This window comes from Podarcis pityusensis (genome assembly GCF_964106645.2).
Source record: "Podarcis pityusensis genome assembly, chromosome: 11".
Classification (NCBI taxonomy): domain Eukaryota; kingdom Metazoa; phylum Chordata; class Lepidosauria; order Squamata; family Lacertidae; genus Podarcis; species Podarcis pityusensis.
The window spans coordinates 62,516,279-62,534,935 of NC_138036.1; the positions used below are offsets into that span (position 1 = coordinate 62,516,279).

Below are 18,657 nucleotides of genomic sequence, written 5' to 3' on the forward strand. Positions count from 1 at the left end.
CAAAATACTTGCCAATTACGATACACGGAAGGTGGTGGGTGCAGGGCTAACACACACACACACGGTTTGTGTGCATGTGTAATGCATTTCTATGTGGTTGCAGGGATTTCCATTAGTGAGACTCGGGCCAGAAGGCAGGCTTTACCTCCCCACAGGGGACTCCCAAAACACAGCACTTCACTTACCCCCATAGGAGTGCAAGCGAGAAAGGAAGACTACTGCGGTCAAACTGCCCCTGCTGTTTTCTGGTCTGAGTTGATGGTCTGCTTTCTCCTTCTCAGTTGTATCCTACACAAGGTCTCCTACATATGCTCATTCCAAACCAAGCATTGCCAAATGTGTTCTCTGGGGCGACTCCAAAGTGAGCCTGTTCTGCCCCTTTCATCTAAACAAACCCACTCAAGGTCTCAGCTCCTCGTGCAGAGCACTGGGAACTACTTTTTATGCATTTGGAGTGTTTAGATGCTTCAAACTGAAAACACTTAAATAAAACTTATAGAACTGCTTGGCAGGGTTTGGTATAAAACATTATTGTTAATGCCAGTCTCGAAACAAAACAGTTTATACTTTCCAAGAAAGCCTGCTACTACCTTCTAAGAACTGTTTCAAAAGTGACAATATGAGAAAACAACTTCCTTATTCTTTAATATAGGTGTGAAGATTCAGATATCCAGATGGAGAGATTTCCTCTCAGTCTTAGACAAAATGTAACACTGATAATCATACCTCGTTTTCTGTATGTAGGTCCACTTCCCCGGCACACTGCATGGAACTAAAAAAGCCGCTGAACTTTTCATTAATTTGCTCAACTAGCTGTTTCAAAGGGTTTAGCCACTTTTCCTTAGCCTAAAAAGAAAAAAAAACACTCATGTTAAGAGGAGCAATTTTACAGCAGATACACATCTTTGTACTGCAGCAATCAGGAGGTTAAAGTTTTAAATATGCTATTTATTAATGGTGTCCCTAAACACCATCTGACATATGGGTTAGAAGGTGCATGTGCACCAATGTGCTGCGCCAGTTGTGATCCAGGGACTGGGGGTGGGGGTGGAGGAAATGAAGAGGGGAGGCTACACTGCCAGTTGTCCTCCCCCTGTGGAAAACAAGAGCGCCAGGCAGAGGCTGTGCTGTGTTGACACCAGACCTGTGCACTGAATGCCAGCATGTGCAGGGTGTGCATGAATGGATATTCTGATCAAGTTGTCTTGGTTGCTGAAAGCCCCTGTGCAGGTCAAACACAAAGTATGCTCCTCCCAACCTCACTCCCATTGGCCACACAGACCTGCTGATGTGCATGAAGCCACCCCACTGCACATGGAAGCTACTCAGTGGCGACTGGATGCCATGTGCTATCCATGTTACCATGGATGGGTGCTAGGACTGTGCTGCCATGCTATGGCAGTGGGGGGTGTGGGTGTGGGCGTTCCACAAGTCCTTAGTCCTGTGCTCCAGCTGGCTGAACCTGCCGGCGGCTGTGTGTACTCGGCTTGTGAGTTCCTTGCCTCCGTGTACCACTGCCATTCATATACCTCTTGCAAGGATGGATTTGTAGACTGTACTTATTATGATGATTTATTAGAAGGCCAACAGCTATTTATACATTCCCCTATATTATAATGCCTTATGGATAATGGCAATAATAACCAATACACATAATACCTGTGAAATATTCTGCCTATAGTCATCCAATTCTTTTTTCTTCTCCTCCAGCTCCACTGTCATCTCTGCTATTTCTTCTGTCCTTTTGTTACATTCCTCAACAACCTGGCAGGAAGACATGACTCTCTTTAAGAGGTGACATTTTCCAAGTGGACAATACAGACGTTTTACAATCCAAATCCAAAGAAAGAAAACTACAAAGCCCATTGCTTGTTGAAATAGAAAACAGACACGGAACCTGGTTACACATTCACAATACAAAATACATTTCTAGCTCAAGTGAAAAGAATATGAGGCCACACTGCACTTCTAACTGGGAGAACCTCAAATATTCAATAGCAGCACAGCTGTTTATTTAAAACTGGATTGGCCTCCATCAAATATACAAATGGGAGGGTGCAGGGCCTGCCTTTTAGGTGCAAAGGGAGCATGAGGGTGGAGAGGTGAATGATTCCGCCTTTCCTCAGCTCCCCACAGTACATCACCAGAGACCAAGGGGCATTAACCAAACCAGTCTTATCATTATCATCAACTGTACTTTGAGCCAAAGCTAATTCTCTCCGCCCTCCCCCTGCAATCGCTGTTTTTTTCTTTCCTCTTTTTAAAAAATCAGAAGCAGCCCAGAACACAGTGGTCTCTGAGAAAAAAGGCTATTTAGAATTCTAATAGATTCAGAATATGGCATTTGACAACACATTGTTCCTGCTGCTTAGCTTATTATTGTTGTTATTACTAAGCAACGTAGTACAGTGTGGGAGTTAAATACTGGGGATACATACTGAAGCGCTGAGGCCTGTGAAACAGGAAGCTCTTGATTTCTCCTCATTCAGCAAAGCGTCAATTTCATCCAGTGTGTTTGGAAGAGCAAGGAATGCCTAAAAGAAAGGACCTTGGTATCAATGCCAACAACCCTGCAAAAACCTCGATTAGGATTTGAATAGAAATTGTTCCTTCATATGTATTCTCTGTCTTCTCCACGCAAAGGACCTACCACTTGCTTGTTCTTCCTCTTGCTTTGGACATAGCCAAAGAAACCTTTTATTATTCTTTTTGACCTCTCTTACAAGCCTGAACTCATTCTGCGCTTTAGCCAGCCTGACCTTCCCCCTACAACTGTTGGCTACTTGTGATTTCCCCTTTCTTCCATTTCTTATACACGCCCTTAATTCTCAGCTCATCTGTAAGCTCCTTATGCAGCCACACCGGTAGCAGGAGTAGCAGCAAGCATTCTATGGGCTGTGCCTTCCAAAGGCTGCCTGGAGTGTTCTAAGGTCTGCAACAACCCAATAACCCCTCCCCTCCACAACACATTTTAAAAGGGTATTTGATGTTAACCAGCCAAAGGCCTGGTTAAAGAGGAATGTTTCCGCCTGGCGCCGAAAGTTGTATGATAAAGGTGGCAGCTGAACCTCCCTGGGGAGAGCATTCCACAAATGGGGAGCCACTGCAGAAAAGGCTCCGTTCTCATGTTGCCACCCTCTGGACCTATTGTGGAGGAGGCACACAAACAAAGGCCACAGAGGGTGATCTCAGGGTCCTGGTAGGTTGATATGGGGAGAGCCGTTCCTTGAGGTATTGCACTGCTGAACTGTTAAGGCTTTATAGGTTAAATCCAGCACTTTGAATTGGGCCTGGGAACTAGTAACTAGTGCAGTCTATATTGTTTCGCATAAACTTTTTGGAAATTAAGCAGTACATAAATTCTGTTTAATAAATAAAATAAATCATTATAATAAAGGAAGCCTTGTTGGGAATTACATCAATGATTGATACTATGCTCTTTATTTTAACTGTAACTAATATTTATAGATATAATGATGATCCAAAATTTTCTGAGATTGTAAAATATTTATTCTGGTACAATCAAACCTAAATGCCTCCATCATTGTACATTTCGGCTTCCAAATGCTGAAAACCCGGAAGTAACTGCTTCGGTTTTCGGAAGCCAAATGTGCTACGCGTCTTCAGTTTTGAGTTTCCCTATTGTATTGAGGCTTCTGCTTTCATTTTTTGGTTTTTGAACGTTTCGGAAGTCGAATGGTCTTCTGGAACAGATTACGTTCAAAAACTGAGGTTCCACTGTACAATAGTTAATGTATATACACTGATTAATAATAATGAACGTGATTCATTAAATAGGCAATCAGTATTTATAATTATTAATGAATTTATAATCATGCAATACTATATACTAAACTGTATTAGAAATCTATTATGGCAATATTTCATGCAATTAAATATGCTATGTTACCTGACAGCATGCAGGGAGTGGGGAGGGGGAAAGGTTTCTACAAGCCAAGGCACCCAAGGCTCTGCTTTGCCCAGGGTTACCTCTTTATGCCTTGCCATGTCTTAATTTGCTCACCAAGTTAAACATTCAGTGTTACAAACCTAGATAAAGTTCTCTATTGGATCAAAATTTTGAAGTGTCAGGGAGGATTTAAAATTTACAGTGTGCTGTGCGTTGGAAGGAGAATTACATGAAAATGATGGATCAGTGGTATTTAACACCTGTAAAATTAGCAAAGATGTATAGAACTGCTTCAAATGTTTGTTGGAAATGTAAGGAGAAGGAGGCACGTTCTACCATATGTGGTGAACGTGCAAGATAACAGGAGCATTCTGGGAAATATTTACAATGAGTTAAAAAAAATGTTTAAAATAACATTTGGGGGAAAACCTGAGGCTTTTCTACTAGGTCTTTTAAGTGCAGAGATTCCAAAGGAGCAGAAACGACTAATCATGTACGCGACGACAGCAGTGCGAATATTACCGGCCCAGAGATGGAAAGACGATAAAGTTCCGACCAGAGACGAATGGCTGATGAAGATGATGGACTACGCCGAAACGGCGAAAATGACTGGGAAAATCAGAAACCAGGAAGAGAAGAACTTTAAGAAGAATGGGGAAAATTTACAATGTACAGTGGTACCTCGGGATGCAAACAGGATCCGTTCCGGAGCCCCATTTGCATCCTGAATGGAACGTAAGACGTGACGGTGCGTGCGCGGGTCACGTTTTGCCGCTTCCACGCATGATGTCATTTTGAGCGTCTGCACATGCGGCGAAACCCGGAAGTAACACGCTCCGTTACTTCCGGGTTGCCGCGGAGTGCAACCCGAAAGTGCTGAACCTGAAGCACATTCAACCCGAGGTATGACTGTACTTAAGAGAACACTGTAAACAACTAAAAACTTTGGCAGGATTTGAGTAATGCTTGTAATATACAAAGACCTATGGTAAAAATGGACTCTTTGTTAAACAAATAGAGAAAATAAGGGAGACAGTCGGAGGGGGGAAAGAGATTGATAATGGTAACCATGGAAGGGCGGAGGGGAGTCGAAGGATTCAGGGAATCCTAAATGATGATGTTGATGTATAATGTTTGAATTCAAATTGATTATGTAAAACTCAATAAAAATAATTTTTTTAGAAAATAAGTTTTTGAAGTGTCTTCAAATATATGGTAATATGAGGTGTACTGATGACTTTGAAAACATTTTCCTATTCATTTTCTTGAACTGTTCTAAAAGATAAAGGCCAGGAAACAGGCACTTTCGGAACAGAGCAAAAATGGCCCTATGTGATTGTGCAACAGTTTCCATCAACAAAAGATGGCTCCGCCTGGGGTTTAGTTGTGTGTGTGCCTGTGTGTCAGTCCTTTGTTGTGGCACTTACGTTGCTGAAATGTTCTGGAATACTTTGATCTGGACGAAGGTTGCAAGCTTGCATAGCTTTCCTCATTAAACCTTTACAGTTCTCCAAGAGGGCACGTCTCCTTTCATCCAGCTCCAAAAGCTGCTGCTGTAATAGACAGAAGGGGGGGAGGCAGTATTATTATTTTCATGAAAAACTCAGCAAAACGTTGACCAAAGCAAGGCCTTCAGAATTTGGGAGGAAGGGCAGGCTATAAATTCAATAAATAAATAATTACTCTGAAAAACTAAAAATGGAGCCACAAGTAGAAAGGGCCCAGGGAGGACACCAGCCGGGTGTGGAAGGGAGGGCAGCTCCATCCAGCTCATCCCTGTGGAGTCTGCAGCTGCCATCAAGACAGAAGTCTGAGGGAAGAACTGTCTGGCAGGATCTGTCTTCCTGGCTTGCTCCGCCAGAGTCCACTGCTCTGCTCCCAGATCGGCTCTGAGGGAGGAAAGTGTGCCTGGGCAGCCAGAATCAGCACAGAAGAAGAGGACCTTGAAGACCTTGCGCTTGAGTTTGCTCTTTCCCTCCTGCACTTCATTTTTCCTTGTGTGGTGGGCCTTTTCACCCTGAGAAAAGGGACAGTCCTACGACTGATTTTTGTAAGCCATTCTAGGACCCTTTTTGGTTAAAGAGTGGGGCACAAAATGCCTTAAGTAAATACATCATCTGTAGCACTGTAGATAAAACCCTTAAATAATTTTTCAACACCTGCAAGTGTTATTCAACCTACATCTCACAACCTAAAAATAATTGTGTGAATTGGTCCACAAAGCTGTTTCTCACACAAACTTTTTCCACAAGATAAAATCTAGACCCATCTCAATGGAGGAAAACACATCTATTTGGATTTCCAGCGTTTATTTATTTCACGCATACGCACACAGCCCAGGGTGTCCTGGCCTAGGACTTCAGCGGCTGCTACAGTTTCATAGCACACAATCATTGCACAGTGTGTGGTCGCTGGCAAGTTGCTCAGGGAGTGAAGTGCCAGGCCAAGGCGAAGACTTCTGCCCCAGGCCAAGACAGCAAGCGCTGTGAGGGAGGCTGCCATTGCAGCCTCCTAGGAAGAGAAGCGAGAGGAAGACTAGCCGGGACCCGCCTGCTGACCAGAGAAACAGCAGCTGCAGGGAGCTGCCAAAGCGAATGCCAGACTCCAAGAGCAGCCACCCTAGGATGGCAAAGCAATAGGGAAACCCGTGCTGATCCCCACCCTGGGCTGGGGAAAGACGGCTGTTGTGTGTACTCCAAGAGAGCTGGCCAATTTGCCACAAGTACCATCTGATCTGAATATCCAGGAACTTCAGGCATTGGCACGGCGTTTGCTTACTTTTCTTCCCCTCCTTTCCCCCCTTGCTATCTCTCATCTGTGAGAAAGTGAGCCAGTGGGGTGTAGTGGCCAAAGAGTCCATGAAGCTCCCTGGGTGGCCTTGAGCCACTCGCTGTGTCTCAGCCTAACCTCACAGGGCTGTTGCAAGGATAAAATGGAGTAGAAGAAAACAATGGAGGAAAGGTGGGCTATGAATGCCATAGATAAATCAATAAACCTAAAGGCACAGACCAGTCTGATCTATTAATCTCTGTACGGCAACATATTCATCCACAGAAGGCATTTCAGAATCACAGGAGAGAGAAAAATGCCCAAGCTTCAAGGGTTAGGAAGCAGCTCACAGCAAGAGGAGCTGCCATCTTCCCTTTCCCCACTTGCTCCTGCTTTTACCAGCAGCTTGGCTGAGCCGCCAGAACTCTGCTGTGAATAATGGCAGCAGGGCCATCAGCTGGGGGGGGGGGGGAGGGGCCATTCAGGTCATGGAGGAACTGATGAGACACTGCCAGAACTCTGCTAGGCTCCAAACAGTCAAGGACAACATCAAGGTTCAGCCACTTCTCAGAAGTTGTTTCGATTGTTGGGAGTGAATCAAATACGTAACTAAGAAATAGTGCCCGAGTTTGCTTTTTTCCTCTTCCCTCCCAATCATGTTTCCTTTTGTGTCATGACTTTTAGGTTGTAAGCCCAAGGGCAGGGATTGTATAATTATGGATTCCCAAAAGCCCCTCTGGAAGACTTTTTGGGCTGAAAAGCAGGTTACAAATCGGGAGTTATTAATACGTTTGTCTCTCCAGATGTCCCATCCTCTCTGCTCACTGGCAACGCTGCCTGGGGCTGATGGGAGCTGGAGTCTAGACGATCTCAGGTTAGCTACGTCTGGTATTAATGCTACAAACAAACCAACAAACAATGCACTATGGTAGCTACCAGACTTCAGTATACCATTCTTGTTACAGAGGAAATCAGGAGTCAGTAAGTGCTGTGAGGACACTCTGGCAGGAGTTCTGCCTCGCCCTTCGCACTAGAGATGCTGCTGGCAGGAGCTCGGGCACATGCAGCCCCCTCCCTGTGAGCTGCTCCTAGTGAAACAGGGGCAGAGAAATTCTCTTATCTGCCAAAAGAACAATTTTCTGAAGGGTAAAACATGCACCATGCTGGACTATCTAAAATAATAATGATAAACTTAGTCTTTAGGATAATTATTCTTTCTGCCTGTTCAGAAAGAGATATTTGGCAGAGTATTGGTATTTCCTCATATGCTTTATTTGACGCCATTAGGAGTAAAAGGATGGGAGTCTACTGAAAAATAGTAGCCAGTGACTAACACTTCCATGCAGAACTGAGCTGAAAAGATTGCCACTCTAACAGTATTCCAAAACTTTTAATTATGAAAAATAACACAGAAGGAAAACATGATTGTTGTGTTCTTAAAATTCATTCTAAAATAAATACTGCAATGTATGTTCTGAACAGTACTTGGTGGATTTTTCTCCCCAAATGTGCCACGGTACATGTTCCAAAAAATAAAATAAAAATCAATTAATCCAAACAAGACAATTATCAAGTCTCTCTCAAAACAGTTGTCAAACACAGAGGTGGCTGTGCCAATTATCTGACGAGCAGATGGGGCTAACAATCCTCCCTACTGTTCCATATGGGTCATAAACACATATTTGCCTCTCACATTCATTAAGAAAATTAAATAACCAAAATTGCTTAAGATAAATATTAGAGTTCTTGATCTAAGGTGCTATACTGAACAAGAAAAGCACATAAAATCTGCTAATGTGCATGTGTCATTTTTAAATGTTCATGCATGTTAGCAAGGAAAACATATTCTAATCTAAGAGATAATGTTTTACTTTTCTTAATGAATCACTGTGCTGACAGAACCCACATATGCAGCATTTGTCTCCCACAGAAAAAGGCTCAATTGGATTTTGCCTGTCTGCCACTGCTTGTACAAAGCCTTTTTTAAAGACCATCAGCACAGTTCACTAACAAAAGAAGTTAATTGCTGCTATTAATGATGCTCTATTTACCTGCATTTGCAGTCCTCAAAACTCAAGGATAGGCTTCCTTTAGCAGGTAAGGGAAACTATCAGGGAAATTGCTCTCCCTATCTGTCAGGGTGTGTAAAAAGGATGTGAAATGCTGGTGCCCTAGGTAAGCATTGTGCCTTTTCATATTATTTTGCACATCTTGATTGAATATACTCATGAACAAGGAAGCTGTCCTGCAGCAAGTAAGACCACTGATCCCTCCTGGCAAATATTGGGGACACCCATTGGCAAAAGCTCTCCAAGCGTTTCAGAGAGGGACCTTTTGCAGGAAGAGCATGTCCTCTCACACAGGACAATGGCCCATCCCCTAAACGGCATTCCATATGTAAAAGTAGGTTTTCAAGCTCATTCAACAAGTGTGAGAGTGCAGGTCTTACCTCTGCAGCTCGTAGCTGGACAGCGCAGGCTTTATATTCAGCCTCAAGTCTGCTCTTGTGGAAAGCTGCTTTCATGTTCTGTAGAACCAAATCTGTTTTCTGTTTGTTCAAGGTCACACAACTCTGTGGAAAACAAGCATCATTTAGAAGATTTTGCTAAAAAGAAAAGCATTTATTATTCTTCAATCTGGTGTTTATCCAGATGCAATGCCTCTTCTGTTTGATCAAACACTTGGCAACTGAGAATAAAGTTTGCTTTTCCCAGGTGAGTAACAATTCATTCCAACCTGCCAGAATGATAGTGCAAAGCACTTTTTATTATTTATTTATGTATTATTAAAATTTATATCCCACCCTTCACCTTGTAATATACTTATGAGTGGGCATTTTTGTAGACTATTTATTCCTTTGGAACATTTGCACTGTCATGCATCAGGCTCATAACAACATTGATGTTAACTGGACTCCTCTAGGTGACAAGCAATTGAGAAATAAAATGTTCAATACATCTATCAATTAGGTCTTCGTTTTGGGGAAGGGAGGAGTTCATCATTATTTGAATAAATTCATAAAACGCCAACAGTACCAACAGCAGCCTTTGAGAGATGTGTGTTTACCTTTATTAGTTGCATAAATTCTGTGACGAGTTTTACTTTTTCAGTGTTAATTTGTTTTACTGCAATATTCGCTTGCTCAGACGCTTCTTCCAAGTTGACGCCATCTTGTTCCATTTGTCTCAAACTGTGCAAGGAAGATTTATGGGCAATGCTGTTTGAATTACTACAAAATTCCTAGTTCAACCCTATGAAGGCTAGATTTATGTTTTAATGAGGAGGCATGATAACTGCCTTTCAAAGTACAGAAAATCAGACTATCCTGTGCAAGCTGAAGAACTTAAGAGAGTAAAGTCTACAAAGCTTTCACAATAAATAAAAACCTAATTTTCAATAGTGCCTCTAAAACACATCTGCCCCATCATTCAATTAACAAGCTCTGTCCTGACTGACATTAACAAGCACAGGGGAAAACAGGGATGCCTGTCATCATTAGCTCAATTCTTCAAGCTCAATTCTGTCAACTCTTAACCATTTTTGGGGTCAGGCCTGAAATCCTAGCTGTCATGTTACGCAAATTGCCCACCAAAGGGATAGCAGGTTCTATGAACACCAAAGAAGTTATTTATACAGCCAAAGTATAGGATTATTTTTTGGGGGGGGGGGGATGCGGGTGGCGCTGTGGGTTAAACCACAGAGACTAGGACTTGCCGATCAGAAGGTCAGTGGCTTGAATCCCCGCAACAGGGTGAGCTCCCGTTGTTCGGTCCCAGCTCCTGCCAACCTAGCAGTTCAAAAGCACGTCAAAGTGCAAGTAAATAAATAGGTACCGCTCTGGCGGGAAGGTAAACAGCATTTCCGTGCGCTGCTCTGGTTCGCCAGAAGCGGCTTAGTCATGCTGGCCACATGACCCGGAAGCTGTATGCCAGCTCCCTCAGCCAATAAAGCGAGATGAGCACCACAACCCCAGAGTCGGTCACGACTGGACCTAATGGTCAGGGGTCCCTTTACCTATAGCATTTTTAAATCCTCTTGTCTGGACGCAAAGGTCTGCAAGTGGAATTATGTTTGCAGGATGCTCTCTTCCATTTCCATTTCCCTACGGCAGGACCTGGAAAGCCGCTCTTGGGGGTTAACGGAACCTCCAGATCAGCACAGAAAAAATGTCTGGGGCTGCAGGGGGAATTGGTGGAAGCTGAGGGTGAGCCCTTCACAGGAGTCGATGTACCTTCCACTTGCACAAGATCACCTTTGGATCTAAGCCACTGATTTCAATGGGAAAATCTAAGAATATGCCGAACACTTCCAATTTAAAATCAAATAGATTTGAAAGTGCTTACATTTAGCTGAATCCTGCCTAAGTATTCTTCTTCCATGTTTTTAAGCACCAATGGGTAATTCGGCAAGTATGTGGACATTAACTTACAGAAAAATCACCCAACAATTTTTTAAGAGGCACACACAGAACTTCAAATTCTCAGCACATACCTTTCCTTACTTTCCCCACAATTTAATAGAATCATAGAACTGTAGGATTGGAAGTGACCCCGGGGCCATCTAATCCAACCCCCGGCAATGCAATATTTATAGAACTTTCATAAGCCAAGTAATTAAATTTGATTGTCCATACTGCCTTCTTTTTTACAGCTGATGTTTAAATTACAAACCGTACAATGCACATGCAAGTATGCGCTTATGCGGTTGCCCCCTGGTAACAGTGTAGCAAAGAGAACAAAGTTTAGGGCAAAGGGAACGGAACTGTCCAAACCCTGCAAGTAAGCAAAGTAAGAAAAACCGAGGGGGACTAAGGACTTAAAGGGCAAAAATATGAATATGAATATAAATAAAATATAAAATACATAATATAAACAAAATATTATGTACATTCTAATGACATTTCTATTTGCCTTTTTAAAGTCTTTTAAAAAGAGTGGAAAGATTAACTGGACTTGTAAATCATTAATCCCCTATTTCCAACTTGATCTCTCATATCCATTTTATCATAGTCAGAAGTTCACAGTACTCAGCAGAAGGATGACAGGTTTTCCTAATCATTTAAATGGCTCCATGATCATCAATGGACTATCAAAGCAGTTCTGATACAGGTTTGGCTCAGTTTTCTGAGTGCTGTTTCTCTACATAATAAATATATAAAATAGCTATACCTGTCACTTTTCATACTAATTTTTGATTCCAATTGCTTCCTTTTGTTTTTTCTATCCAATAGCAACTTTTTCTGTTGTCTGAGGTCATTATCTCTGCGTTCCAGACGTTTTTGTTGTTTAGAGAGAGAAGCCATTTTAGAATCCAGCAACTCCAGCTGCCTTGCAATTTCCTAAAGTAAAAAGTGCAGAAGAAAATCCCATTGTATAATGTGTTCATAGTGCACAGGCAACCATTTTAAAAACAGGGAGTATTCCCTGCCCCCCCCCCAAATGCTAACAGTGTTAATTACATTAAGAAGGTGCACAGCATTTTAAAGTTCAGGTGCAAATATTCTTGTGATATTTTTGAAAGTGACTTTCAAATTGTAGCTTTAGTGTTAAATGTGGTGAAAAACAGATATAAAACACCAGCCAAAATTGCTGACCAAAGACTTTACAGGATTAATAAGTCCCAACATTTCAAATCATGAACTGCTGTTTTCCTAAACCATCACGATAAATCAGCTTACCTTCTGTTGATTTTCCAACTGCCTTCTTTCGTCTGCATCCACTGTGACAGTAAGGAACTGTGCCGGCTTCAGTGATGTATTACTGGTAATGGTCTGATTTGTGTAAAAAGACAATTTTACCACATATCTTTCTTCTGCTGTGTAGATGCTTCTCAGTTTGGTTTCTTTTATGACCTGCACACACAAAATTACCACACTACAATTATATCAACTCCAGAGGGATAGCTATTAACATCCCGAATGTTAGTCTATTGCAACAAAAAATTCAAATAATTTGTAGCAAATTTATTACAGCATACATTTTAGTGGATTACAGTCACTCGCATCAGATGCATGCAGTGTTATCCTAAATTGGCATGAATACATACACATGGCAGCGGGATAGCGGAAGTGGAGTTGCAGGCAGCAATGCGAGAGGGAAATAAAGTGAAAAGCAGAAACTACAGACTGTGATCATTACTTGAGATATGTTGGTGCACTGTGGCTGGATGGAAGCCTTACCCTCTCCCCTTGCACCATGAGTAACCTGGGGCTCCCCAGGGCTCAGGAACCAATGATGTGGGACAGCCACATACAGCTCCCAGAAAGAAAGCTTTCTATCTCAGCACATTTTAAGACCTCTTCTGACTGGGAGTGCAAGATAGGAGGCTCCTTTGTTTCCTCCCTTCAAATTAAGGGCAGCTCACCAGGCCTGAACTTTAAAGCGACTGGGGGGGACGGGGACTACTGGCCTTCTAAGACTTTGGGAGCTGAACTTTATGTGAGGTAGAAATGAAGTGATGTCTTAACTGCTGCCGTTTCCACTTTTTTAGCTTGTGTTTTGCGTGTGTACAGGTGGTTTTAAGACGATTGTTTTTAGGATACTTTATCTGTTTTATATTTTATTGTAAGCCAGTTGAGATCCAATTGATAGGAAAGCAGATTATAAATTTAAGCACAGTATTTATTATTATTTGCATTTGTTAGTTGCTTTATATATTAAAAAGTCTCAAAACAACTTTACAAGAAAAATACATACAGGTAAGTACAGTTATAAGTCAAGTTTAAAATATATTTAACACAAAATATCAAAATGTTTATCCAACAATACACTAAATAGTCGAAGATGAACAACACAATAGAGACTGACTTAACCACTAAAAGACTAGATTCCACAAATGGGGGTGGGGTGGAGAGTAAACACCCCTGAAGAACACCCCCTCTACATCTCCCTCCAGGCTGGGTCACGTGAGGAGAGGTATCTTTGGAACTGGGATCCTGAACCACATAAGGCTTTATAGGTCAAGTCAAACTCTCTGAATTGAGCCCATAAATTAACTGGTATTCAGTTCAGCCAGAATCAGTATATTGTGCTTAGACCTTCTAATCCCAGCTAATAATCTGGCTGGTGACTTCTACAGAACCATCACCCCAAAAAATCAAGCACCACTTTCTCTCCACTGCTGCTGGGAAACAAAGAACAGATATGACTTTCAGTGTTCGAAGAAACCCAACTCATCTCTGCCAATGGGGCAAAAAGACTGACCACCCATCTTGACACAGAGGAACAGCACATAGGAGAGGTGTAATTTGATTGTATGTGCTTTTCTTAGCTGCTTGTTGCTACTGTGCTTTGCTAATGTGCTTATATAAAGTATGACAAGTTCATGGCCTCCTGATCTGGTGTTGCTTGCTTCTAAGGGAAAGGCGGCAGCATCACACCAAGAGTCTTTCTAAACACTACAGATTTCTATCTCTCTTAGTCAACATGCCTCACCCTTTCGATCATATTTCTGGTTTTCTCTGTGCCGACAGGGACCTCATGAATGCGATATTTATCACACAGGTAATTCATCACAGGGTGGGGAGCATCAAACAACTCTCTCAAGTAAGAGAAAACTCCATACCGGCTGAAGAAGGCAAGAGAGGCAGTTAAATAAATCCCCCCCAATTAGTAAGATGAATAATCAATTCTCAGAGCAAGAGTGTTGGAGAAATGAATAAATATGAGCAATCATATTTTAACTGAGGTTAAATATTAAGATTCTGTAACATCAAAAGCCAAATTCTGCAAGCTTACGACAGGCAAAATTGAGCAAATAGTAAATGCTTATTTAATCAGCTAAATTAATTTGATTCAGTATGCTGGGCATTGTGGTGAAAACAGCTAGGTCACGGCACAATTGCTTTCACACAATAACTTATACCCATTATTATAATGTAGGGTTTTAAGATAAATAGCTTAAAACTTACAACAGTTCTTCAACTGGTTTCCAAGGTCTGCTTTCAGCATAAGATTCACTTGGTGCACACACAGCATTCACTCTGAGCCTTTGAACATCACGCACCTAAACAAGATTGCATCAATGCCAAGAGAACACTCTTAGCTGCCTTAAGACAAATGTTTGAACTGAGCTTTTTAACAGTTCTCTTGAGTAGGTAACAATAGTAACATTAGAGAGTATTTCAGAGGATCTTTAATTCAGAACCACCTACAACTCCTCATCTCCTGCCAACCTAGTGGTTTGAAAGCACGTCAAAGTGCAAGTAGATAAATAGGTACTGCTCCGGCGGGAAGGTAAACGGTGTTTCCGTGCGCTGCTTAGTCATGCTGGCCACATAACCTGGAAGCTGTACGCCGGCTCCCTCGGCCAATAAAGCGCCACAACCGAGTCGGTCGCAACTGGACCTAATGGTCAGGGGTCCCTTTACCTTTTACAACTCCTTATCTGAAAGCCATTTCAATCAATTAAGGACAGGGTTAAGAAGTGCCAGACTTTTCTTTTTTGAATTATCTGTACCCTGTTTATTAAGTGAATTTTCCAAAAAGCCTAGCCCCCATTAACTTTGTATCAGAAGAATAAAGAAACTGAATCTTCATATAGTCACTGTTATCAGGCAACAGTAGAGCAGGTTTTTCCCTCTTTCGCTCAACAAGGTGACTTCTAAAAAATATAACATTTCATGTGCTTCTCTTAGTTGGCGGCTGGAAATGCACTGGAGAAAAGAAAAATGAGCAGTGCTTCATGCTACCAGTGTGGTGAGAGAGACGCAATCAAGAGCCTACTTATTAGGCTTTTTGTTGTCTGGACTTCAATACCAATCTGTTTTTAATGTAGGAATTGGTCCTTGCCTCTCTTAGAAAGATTTCCATATCTTCTTGGCTTTCAAAGACAAAGGCCCTCAAGTCGTTGGATGAAATGTGATTTTCTACATATTTAGCATGCTTATGATCTTTCATATTGATCTGTGCAGAAAAAAAAAATCCAACAATTACAAACGGTGGCTGAAATTAGTAGAAAAAGAACAATAAAATGTGCATGAAGGCAAAGGAGCCAGTAAGATAATACTTGGGTTCTAAATAAACGGCAAGTACATTTCCAAATGTAGTTAAGGACGGATATTTGACTGAGGCTTCAAATCCTGTGCACAAATATCTGGGAGCAAGTCCCACTGAATGCAATGAAGCTTACTTCTTTTTTCATCGTTGGTGTAGTGTGTTTTAAATGACTTATAATGAAATTATATATTTCAAGTATGACTTACATTAAATGGGCATCAAGAAATAAAATAAAATGTGCTCTATTCTTTAAAATGGCTCAATACTCATTATGCTGTGGCTAATTATTCTAGAAGTACCTTAATTCATATGTTGGTGGTAACACTGTGGCCCTGTCGTTATCTTCCTGGGAGAGGAGATGCTGCAGTATGGTGCCATCCGGATGCACCCTGGAAACTTAGTAAGTCCCAGGTGATGTGGGAGGAGCCCAAATGAGGACTTTTTCTTGAGGGTAACCTCAAGATTAGACTACTGTAACACACTGTGTGTGGGCCACCTTATGCCTTGTTCCTATAACTGGTGCAAAATGCAGGTGCTAGGGTGCTTAGTGGGACACCCAGCTTTGCATATATTTTAACAGTGTGGAAAGATCTGCACTAGCTGCCTATTAGCTGCAGAGCCAATTTCAAGGTTGATGTTGTTGGTATTGAAAGCCCTGAACAACTTGACACCAGGGCACCTAGCAGACTGCCTCCCCTAGTACAGAGCAGGCTGATCTTAAAAACTTCCAAGGAGACATGGCTGGTGGTTCCACAACCAGTAGATTGTCACTTGTTGACAATGCAGAAGCAGGGCTTCTTGTGGATAGAACCCAACCTCCAGAATACCGTTCCTCACACAATCCATGAGGTGGAGACTAGGGCTGGGTGATATATCAATATATTGTCCAAAACAGGTCTGAAGTTCACATCGTGATAACTGTTTCATAATATCTGAGCTGGCAATATATCACAAATCACAATGTGTGTAATGGCTAGGCAATATCTGGTTTTCAGTATCACGATAACTCACCAGCTAAATGTTGAAATGTCATCAACAGCTAAACCTCACAGAATCACCAGCTCAACACTGCAACTACCACAATGTCTGAAATAAGGATGGAACTATACAGAGGCGAACAAGACAATGTCCAGGCAACTGCTACTACTTAAAGAGGTCTAAAATGGATAAACGACAACATTATACATACAGTTTGTTTCATCAGCAGGCAAGCCAAAATGCATCCCAACAGGACTTTTGGTTTTGGGCTTGGCTACCAAATGATGGCATTCAGGACAATCCAAACCCCGACAATGAATCATAGTCACTTACAGGTCACCCCTGCTTCCGCCACTGTCTCCTGACACCATGGGAAGGCCTCACAGGCCACCGCTACTGCCAACGTCATGACAAGGCTTTGCAGGCAGGCGTCGTTTTTGCCACTGCTGCAAGGCCTTGCAGGCCACCACTACTGCTGTCACCACAAGGCCTCGCAGGCTGCCGCCAGCACCCACCGTCATGGCAGGGCTTTGCAGGCTGCTTATTGTGCCACTGCTGCCAGGCTGCCACTGCTTCTGCCCGCCCCCCAGTTGTTGATTCTGCCACCGCCAGGCTGCTGCTGCTTCTGCCGCCTAGCAGGCCTGCCTGCCATCTGGGAGTCCCAGATTATTTGTATTCACTATGGTGCATCACTGTATTTTGGATTGTCCTGAATGCCACCACTTGGTAGCCAAGCCCAACCCTTAAGTAGTAGCAGTTGCCAAGACACTGTCCTATTCACCTCTGCATAGCCCCTTCCTTATTTCAGATGCTGTGATATATTGACATATCATGATGTTTAACTGGTGTTATACTGCAGTACTGAAAAACAGTTATCGCCCAGCCCTAGTGGAGACTGTAGTAAGTCAGCCTCTTAAAACATGTTCACCAATGTTTTCCTAGATTCTGAAAAACTGTCTTTGTTTTGTACAATGCTAAGCTTTATTCGTGATGCACACTTTTATCAAGTTTTACTGAATGTTGCTGATGAATTTTTATTGTTTTTATGAAAACCTCTTAAAATGAAATTTATTGAGCAGCATGCTTTTTAATAAGTAAATTTACTTTTGATGGATGGACAGAGTAATCCTAGGACTCAGCTAGAGTGGTAAAGAAAAAGTGTTTTATATGTATTGTATATGCAATATAACGATGTGACACCAGAGGGCGCTGTGGAGTCCCGTCTTTCCCAACCAGATTTCCCTGTATGAGTTTAGGGTACGTTTAAGTAAAACACTTCTTTGACGTGTCTAGATCCAGCCACAATCTTACACATATGTATATAGCTTCTATTCTATTAACATTCCCTGCCCCGCCCCCCCACATTTTCATAGTTCTTGTTTTTATCTGTAACCCATCTCAGAAAAAGGTGAGGTATAAATAAATTAGCCCTCCTCCTCCTATCTGCCGGCAGGTCAGATGGTTAGGACTGAGGTCAAGTATCTCTCTATCTGCAGGGGAAGGCTCCACATAGAAGGGCATGTCCCTGCGGTGCTGTTTCCCTGGTGGCAGCCAGCATTATTCTCCAAAATGAGTGTTCTGGAGGCCTGCTTTCCTTTGCTGGGGTCCTCCTCATTACCAGCCTAAAGCTGGTACAACTAATTTCCCTCTCTCCATTGCAACCAATGGGTCTGGGGAGAGAATGAGAAAATGCAGTAAGTCTGCCCCCCATACTTCCCACCCTGGGGGAGCCAGCCGAAGTTTGGAAGTGGTGTCGTTTGACCTAATAACCACCATGTAACTTCAAAATGAAACTAACTGAAAATGATAAAAATACTGCACTTTGTCAAAAAGGTTATTGTCAGAAGCAGTTTGAAACAACCCATTCAAAATAAGTGATTAGATCTGATTATATGATCCAGAATTAGCTTTAGAAATGAAGGTGTTAAAGGCCCCACAAGCTGTATGATAACTTTCCCATCCTTTAACAAGGCACTGCTTTTCTGGAAGGCTCTTAAAGCTCAC

The 18,657-nt window shown here is 42.2% G+C and overlaps 1 protein-coding gene across 5 annotated transcripts in view; it reads right to left on the minus strand.

Moving 5' to 3' along the window:
* SMC5 (structural maintenance of chromosomes 5) overlaps positions 1-18,657 on the minus strand; it is a 73,011-nt gene that overhangs the window by 31,159 nt on the left and 23,195 nt on the right. For 4 of the 5 annotated variants that reach the window (XM_080972385.1, XM_080972384.1, XM_080972387.1 and 1 more), the window contains 11 exons: positions 15,469-15,582; positions 14,589-14,683; positions 14,113-14,245; positions 12,357-12,530; positions 11,848-12,017; positions 9,746-9,869; positions 9,129-9,251; positions 5,338-5,463; positions 2,439-2,534; positions 1,660-1,764; positions 727-846 (listed from right to left, as the gene is read on the minus strand). In XM_080972385.1, the coding sequence (XP_080828511.1) occupies positions 727-846; positions 1,660-1,764; positions 2,439-2,534; positions 5,338-5,463; positions 9,129-9,251; positions 9,746-9,869; positions 11,848-12,017; positions 12,357-12,530; positions 14,113-14,245; positions 14,589-14,683; positions 15,469-15,582 (1,380 nt within the window). The remainder of the gene's footprint in view (positions 1-726; positions 847-1,659; positions 1,765-2,438; positions 2,535-5,337; positions 5,464-9,128; positions 9,252-9,745; positions 9,870-11,847; positions 12,018-12,356; positions 12,531-14,112; positions 14,246-14,588; positions 14,684-15,468; positions 15,583-18,657) is intronic. The other variant, XM_080972386.1, reaches the window with a different exon arrangement.